Source organism: Clinocottus analis, unplaced genomic scaffold, assembly GCF_023055335.1.
Source record: "Clinocottus analis isolate CAN_PGR_092001 unplaced genomic scaffold, fCliAna1.0.p SCAF_4, whole genome shotgun sequence".
Lineage (NCBI taxonomy): Eukaryota > Metazoa > Chordata > Actinopteri > Perciformes > Cottidae > Clinocottus > Clinocottus analis.
In genome coordinates, this window is record NW_027176153.1 from 4231050 (window position 1) to 4239122 (window position 8073).

Below are 8073 nucleotides of genomic sequence, written 5' to 3' on the forward strand. Positions count from 1 at the left end.
GTCCAGGAAACATTCCACTGTGTGTTGCGTCAAGAGAACTTTCCAGAAGATAAAAAATAAAATAAAATAAAGCTTCTCTGGTGTCACAAAGCACGGCGGAATCGTCGTGGATGAAAAGTGGACCAATTTAAGCCGCTGTGACTCGCAGACATGGTCGCTTCCGCGTTGAGTAACGACCTCTTACTGCTCTTACCTATCCGGCTTATTTACGGTCTTATACCTCCACATATCTCGGCTCTGAGGAACTCATTCAACTCGTGTTTTCACCAAGACCCAATTCATATTCATTACTCTGGCTCCCAGATGACTCGCGGAGATGTGGGAGTCCAGATGTGTATGAATATGAATTTTGAATGGATTGCATCTTTCCCCCTGACAGGGACAATTATGGCGGGGGGTTATTTCAGTTCCCGGCATAACCCAATTGTTGCCAGGCACGTTTTAGAGAGAGCATTTCTTCGTAGAAGCATCTTTTCTGTTATTTCTGGATACTACCGCCGCGGTTATCTCATTCTCGGAAGCAGCGTGGCGTCACAGCTTGCCCGCTAGTTATCGCTGAAATACGGCACATTGTTTTTAAATAAGTGCTTTTGGGCTCGACAGGGGGAGGACCTGGAGTGTGACTTTGGGACGGAGCGGCGGTACGAGGCCTCGTGGCTGAACAGCTCGACTGTCAAGTGCAGCGGAGTAACAGTGAGTACACACACACACACACACACACACACACACACACACACAGCGACCTTCGGGACATAAGGAACTCCTTCATCTTCCAAGTCCAGGATGAAAATCTGTTAAGCCGAAGCTCGACTACCGTGCATTTACTGGCTCAGCGTGTTCATTATTGTTAGATTTACTTGCTTGTAACTTGTTTTCATTGCAATTATTATAAACCCTTGTTTACAAGATGGCTGAGAACTCCCTTATTATCCGAAGGGAGTTGATGGCGTGTGTTTATTTTTGTGTGGTCCCGTCCGTGTAGCTGTCCACCAACCAGAGGAGCCAGGTGTACCACCTCAACCTGAGGAGGCGGGGACGCTTCGGGCGACAGGCGGAGGACGTCTTCGTGGACAGCCCTCGGCCCATGAGAGGTGAGCTCGTGTCGAGATGCAAATTTTTTTTTTTTTTAAAAACTCGCCGTTTCCATTAGCCACGCTTCAGCCGTTCACTCGGCTCCGCTGTATTTGAGCGTAATTAGAAAACTGGAGAAAACAAGGGGAGAAAAAAAAAATATGACAGAGCATGCCACTCCGGCTCCCAGAATGCATTTCACACAAATGTTGTTTTTTTTTCTGATGAGGCTGGTGGATTTGATTAGAGCTGGAGGAACCGCTTACGGGGGGACAAACAGCGCTACACTGCCTTTCACTCGCAATAATAGTACTTTGTGTATTACAACACATAATTTGCCAACTAGCAATTTACCACGCTATCATATTCTGCCACCGTCTAATTACAGGTAATGATTATGGAACACGGGGAGCCGCAATTGAAGGTGCGATCGATGCAACCGCGTGCAAGTGTCCGCACGTGTTGTTGCGAGGGCAAAGTTTGAGCTCCATGACAACAGCGAGATGGTGGTGGAAAGTAGAAAAAAGGGGGCGGGGCCTCTCGTACTGGGCACGTTCTCCAGCGCCAGCCGAAAGCCAGTCCCCGTCCCAGATGTGCTGTCGGCGGCCCATGTGTCGAGCATGTGAACAACAGCCCTGGGCCGCAGCCACGACACTCTGTGCGCTGTTAAGGACACGGCGTCGTAACATGCAGAATCATCAAATATTAAAAACACATGCACACACACACACACACACAGACACTGCATCGTGAGCACAAACGCACAGATGCACATGCAGGGATACAAATGGGATTTCTCACTGGGAGGCACACTGGAACATGAACATAATCATCTGTTCTCTCGCTGGCTTTGTTCTCTTCCACTCCTCTTTTTTTCTTCTTCTTCTTCTCCTGGTTTATTTTTACAGCCGCGCATACATCATCCTGCGAATGCTTATGCTGTTTATTCAAAAACAAGCGGCCCATATGGTTCGCATAGAGTCAGCGATAAACCTAATTCCGGGAGTCGACGGTGCTTTTTGAAGTCGAGGCCACACAGTTCAATGGTTCTGTGTCAGTGTAATAATCCCCTCTCTTCCTCCTCCTTCCAGTGGAGGTGTACAACTGCGGAGTGGGGAGCTCGGACTGCTCGCAGTGCTGGGGCCGCGAGGACCGGGGCCACCTGTGCGGCTGGTGTGAAAACAGCTGCAGGCCGAGGGGCGCCTGTCAGCCCGTCGTGGATCAATGCCCGCCTCCCGAGATCCACAAGGTGAGCTCGCAGGTTCGACACCGGCACCGGCACCGCGGACGCTAACGCGCGCGCGGGGGTCAGTCCTCCCACAAAGCCCCGCCTCCTGACCTTTCAGCGGTGAATCGCGGGGTCGACTCGCACGCCGGCCTCCCCCGCGCGCGGCCTGTCGGCCCGGCGTCAGTGTTTTGAATGGAGTCCCATTAGAGCAGTTTAAACAGTAATAACAGGAACACTCGCTCTGCCTCGGGGGAGTCAATCTGCAATCACTCAGAAGTGCACGGGAACACCTTTCTGTACTGCGGTACGAGTGTGCACGCCGAGCGGACGGGGCAGCGCTTCTTTTAGTTGTGGTTTCGGATCGGAGCCGTCCTCCCGAACCTTTCTATCAGCGCAGCAACCGCAGGCGGTCATGGGAAGCACGGCTCACATGCTACTCAGTCGGCTTGAACTTCCTGTAGATAAAAACCTGGCCGGCCCAGGAGAATAAACAGGCGAAACAAAGCACACACACACACACACACAGACTCTCTCTCTTTCTCTCTCGCTCCCACGTAGGAATATGTTGCACACAAATCGGCCATATTGAAGCGTTCATGATTAGCTCTCATTCTTTGGAGCTGTCAGCATACTGTGACTAACAGGATGCTCTGCGAGAGTCTAACTTATACGCACTTCTTACGTGACTGGAGTTAACCGGGCTGAGATGCCGTATGCGTGGGTAGACCATTGTTGCACACACACACACACACACACACATTGGCCGTCTCGAGAGAAGCGGATACTGAGGGCTGTGGTTTTTGTGGGGTGTGTGATGCAACGCTTTGGCAGCCATGTTTTCCCAGAGAATCCGCAGGGGTTTGAGCCCGAGTGCTCCGGCTTAAGGAGGATGAGATCAGGCTCTCCCTAAACATTCACACACTCGTATACACCGCGACAGCTTTTTTTTTTATTGTGTGTGTGTGTGACACGGGCCTCGTGACACTAGCCAACATAATGAAGCGTGTTTCTCCTGCTCTACTTTGTCACCTGCAATTTCTATCAGCGGCACCAAAATATCATTAATATGGAGGTTTTCATTATTCCTTCAACTTTGCCACCTAATTGTGAAAAATGCGCCCTATTCAGCGGGGTGACGTAAGACAATGGAGACATTTATCATCCCCGCAGGCTCTCTTTTATTCTCTTGTTATGTGTGGGCTGGTCCACTTTTAGCAACAAGAGAAAAACCCCGCCACATTGATTAGATGAACCAAAACAGGAACTACCAAACCGAGTTCATCCACGACATGAAAGGAAAGAGCAGACGGGCGGCTCTGGGTGAGACCGAGCGGGTTTGGGAGAGAGGATGGAGACGGGCACAGCGTACAGCGAGAAGCCTTTTCCTGTTTTTGTCCTCGCGTCCTCTTTGATTAGACTGATGCAGACGACCTGGACTGAGGAAGATGAAAGCTCCGGGGCCTCGCCGAATATAACAAAAAGGACAAACATATGGATCGTATCAGCGAGGGGAGTTTATCTGGAACAGGTTGCTTATCTTGCGTTCGACATTCAGAATATTTTTGGGGAATACAAAGGGTGTGGAATACGACGTTCCTTGGTTGCTTGTTTTTTTCCCCCCCCCTCCACATTCACACCCTGTGATCTCCCAGGAGGCCTGGCGAGGGTTTCGCTCTGTAAATCAAGACGTGTGAGAGGTGTAAATGAACAGCGTGTACAGCCGGCCCGTGTTGACGCCGATGCTCCACGGCACCGCGGAGACACATTAGGCGCTGTGAGACTCGCGGTGATGATAATAAGTAACTCGGCTTACTGCGGCGCTCCGGGTGCTTTTAGTCTGCGTGGATGTGTGATCACACGCGCATTTATGGTGCGATTGGCGGTTATGGATGAAGGAATGTGCGACCGTAAAAAGGAAGCGTCGACGTATATACGACGACGACGAATACGCACCGCCGGGCCGCTCCGGTCCCGCCGGTCATTACATTTTATCCAAAGATACGACAGACACAAAGGGTACGTTTTTCTCATTGGCTATTCGTGTTGCCCATTTCGTTTTTTTTTGATTGGCTGATGAGTGGCACCTCACGGCAGAACTCCAGGGGATTCGGGGGAGACGTGCGTGATTCCTCCACGGGGACAACAGCGCGACCAGGTCATGTTTGAGCGCTGCGGCACATTAAATACCCTCGAGTTGTTGTTTCAGCGTGACAAGTACGATGTGTGGCGGGAGGGCGTGACTTAAGACCGAAATGAGTGACACCTGAGAGCCCTGATAAGTAGTAACAGGGTGGTGACACAAAGCTGAATACAACATTTGCATTGTTTTTTCCCGTGGTGTGGATCCCACCGAAATACTCCCAAGTAAATGGGTCGACTTGTTTTCGCACTTTGCTATTTTAGTATGAAAATAAATACGCTCTGTCTTCGCTTAACGGCCTCCCTGTGATTTAATATACACGCGCTTTATTTACCTGCGGCTGTCACTCTTCAAGTTATCTGTACGCAGGCGGCCGGCCTCACCTAGACCAAACAGAAAGTGCTGTTTTCATTCGGAGGCTTCGGTGTGTGTGCGATGGAGCCGGAGCTAATAACACAGAGGGGTCACGCTGACCTCGGCTCAGCCGGAGAGGAGGGGGGTCAGCCGGAGAGAGAGAGAGAGAGAGAGAGAGAGAGAGAGAGAGAGAGAGAGAGAGAGAGGCTCGCACGCAGCTGGGCTACAGTGGCGAAAAAATGAGAGTTGATTGCTTCTGTCTGGGCGTTTTCGGAGATGCTATCTCTATCACTTTTCTCTCGGAAAGTCGGCGTCTCCGCTGATGATTGCGGAGGTGACCGTCGTCCCTTTTCTCCCCTCCCTCGAACGGAAAGTTAAAAGACCAAAGGCGCGGGACGACATGGCGCGAGAGAGAGAGAGAGAGAGAGAGAGAGAGAGAGAGAGAGAGAGAGAGAGAGAGAGAGAGAGAGAGAGAGAGAGAGAGACGCCTCTGATCAACGGCACAAATGGGGGATTGAGGAATTTGACGTGAGCAGACACACGGGGGAAGAAAAAAAAACAGATGAAAGGGAACAGCACTGTGCATCAATCCCCTTCCTCCTCCTCCTCCTCCTCCTCTTCCTCTTCCTCCTCCTCCCGCCCGGTCGAGGCTCTGCTCTCTCACCACCACCATCAGCATTCACTCTCCTCTCGACACTCGGTTCGCCTAAATTGCCTCCCCACTCATGCACCTTTCGGCTGCGCTCTCCACCTCTCCTCTCCAGCCCTTTCTCTCTCTGTCGCTCTCTCTCTCTCTCTCTCTCTCTCTCTCGCTCTCTCTCGCTTCTGCCTGTCTCTTGTGGGATGTGAAGGGGGCTCTTAGGCTGCTCTTTATTTGCATGCGCTGTAGAGGATTAGAGGCTGAAGAGTCTCAGACAGGCGCAGTTAAGAGTCTTCTTTGTGTGTGTTTGTGTGTGTGTGTGTTTGTGTGTGTGTGTGTGTGTGTGTGCATACCCTACACAGATCTCAGTCTCCAGCAGAAGAACACTTGTCCTTATCTGTCCCGCTGCTCGTCCATAAGCGTCTGCATTCTCTTAACGCTCTTAAGTCTCGTTCATTATCACCCGTCATTAGCGGAACATTTTTTCGGGGAGCTAATCTACTTATTAGCCCTAATTTATTGGGCATATTACAGGGTTTTTACAGGATTTTCTCCCCCACCAACGCACCCCACATGTTCATGTTATTGGCTGTGTGTCTTGTCAGATCTTCCCCCTGAGGGGTCCGGTGGAAGGAGGCACCCTGCTGACAGTTCAAGGCAGGAACCTGGGCAGGAGGTCTGGAGCTGTAAAGGTCTTCATCGGAGACGTGGCGTGCGCTCTCCTGCCTGAGCGCTACGCCGTCTCTGTGGAGTAAGTACCAGATAATAGGGCTGGATTATGATTCACAAATTTGCATGTGTAAGCGGTTGTCAACTGTTCTTTAAGTGTTTGCTCAAGCTTATCAGTATGCAGCCTTTTTTATTTTCCCCTCCCCCCTTTTTGTGCTTTTTTAAAAATTTCATTTCATATCATCTGCAGAATGGCACGATGGTGGGTTCGTGTCAGGGTTCGGTCCCCCGCCTCGGCCTTTCTGTGAGGTTCGCATGTTCTCAATGTGTTTTCAGCCTCTGCCCCGCGCGGCCGCGACAAGGAAGGACATCCGCCATCACGCCCACGGCAAACACATAAAATGAGATTTACGCTTTTACAAGTGCCGATAAATAATGGCGACGACTCCAACCTAGAAGAAGGAGGAGGAGAAGGAGGAGGACGATGATGATGAGGAGGAAGAGGAGCAGGAGGAGGAGGAGAAGAAGAAGACACACAAGAAGAAGAAGACACTCAAGAAGAAGAAGACAGAAGAAGAAGACACACAAGAAGAAGAAGACACAAGAAGAAGAAGAAGACACACAAGAAGAAGAAGAAGAAGAAGAAGAAGAAGAAGAAGAAGAAGAAGAAGAAGAAGAAGAAGAAGAAGAAGAAGAAGACACAAGAAGAAGAAGAAGAAGACACACAAGAAGAAGAAGAAGAAGAAGAAGAAGAAGAAGAAGAAGACACACAAGAAGAAGAAGAAGAAGACACACAAGAAGAAGAAGAAGAAGAAGAAGACACACAAGAAGAAGAAGAAGAAGAAGAAGACACACAAGAAGAAGAAGAAGAAGAAGAAGACACACAAGAAGAAGAAGACACAAGAAGAAGAAGAAGACACACAAGAAGAAGAAGAAGAAGAAGAAGAAGAAGAAGAAGAAGAAGAAGAAGAAGAAGAAGAAGAAGAAGAAGAAGAAGAAGACACACAAGAAGAAGAAGAAGAAAAAGACACACAAAAAGAAGAAGACAGTGTCAGAATGACAAGCGGGATGAAACTCACGTCTTGTACATTAACATCATGTATATTTAAAACACTGTGAAAATAAGCAGTTGTGCTGCAATTAGGAGGCGATGAGAGATGATAGCTAACAATTACCCGTCGTCACGGTAACCTGACGTGCTGTCAGGCGGCTAAGTGGTCGGGCAGAGATGGAGATCAGGCGACGGAAAGATGTGTCGCAGTGAGCGAACCTCGCGGGAACCGACCCCGAACAACCTGAAGCCCCGCCCCCGCGGTGCTGCCAGAGACACCCGACGACGTGACATTTAATTGACAGGAGAAGCCGGACGGCCTCATCTGCGAGGAAAAGCACGAGGGGAAAAAGAAAAAGGTGTCACTTAAAGTCTTGAATGCCTGTAACACCGCTGTTACGCTGTGTTTACAGGTGTGGGAGGAGGGCACTACTGCTTACATGAAGCCGCTTACGGCTCCACAGGGAGGTTACACGTTTAAAAATGGAAAAAACTCAGAGGGTGTGTCGTCAGAAAGTATCATCAAGACTCCAAAAAACCCTCCAGGTGGATCCCTGTCTCTTCCTCCTGCGAGCTAACAACAGAAACGTAGCTTGAAGCCGCTCCGTGGCGGGACGCTTATCGCTATTTATCCAACATCTCATCTTTGGTTGTATCACGCTGATGGGACGAGTGTGACGGCTTCACGTTTTTTTATTGTATTGTTTTTTTTAAGTCGGGCAGGAAACTGTAAATCCAAGTCGGACACGGTCTGTCTCTATAACACAGACGAATCTGAGTTGCATTGTGGGTAATGGATTTACCAGAAAGATGAATGGATGGATATCCTATATTCCTGGTGACCAGTAAGTGGAAACAGAGTTGTAAACGTTTTGTTAGTGAGTGGTATGTAAAGCGTAACTTACAGTATCGAGGAAATA

At 49.7% G+C, this 8073-nt stretch overlaps 1 protein-coding gene across 1 annotated transcript in view; it reads left to right on the top strand.

Annotated features, from left to right (window-relative positions):
• The window catches only part of plxnd1 (plexin D1), a 70435-nt gene that overhangs the window by 29391 nt on the left and 32971 nt on the right, over positions 1-8073 (top strand). The window contains exons 10-13 of the mRNA XM_068597184.1: positions 604-693; positions 983-1091; positions 2163-2320; positions 6039-6184. Of these exons, the coding sequence (XP_068453285.1) occupies positions 604-693; positions 983-1091; positions 2163-2320; positions 6039-6184 (503 nt within the window). The remainder of the gene's footprint in view (positions 1-603; positions 694-982; positions 1092-2162; positions 2321-6038; positions 6185-8073) is intronic.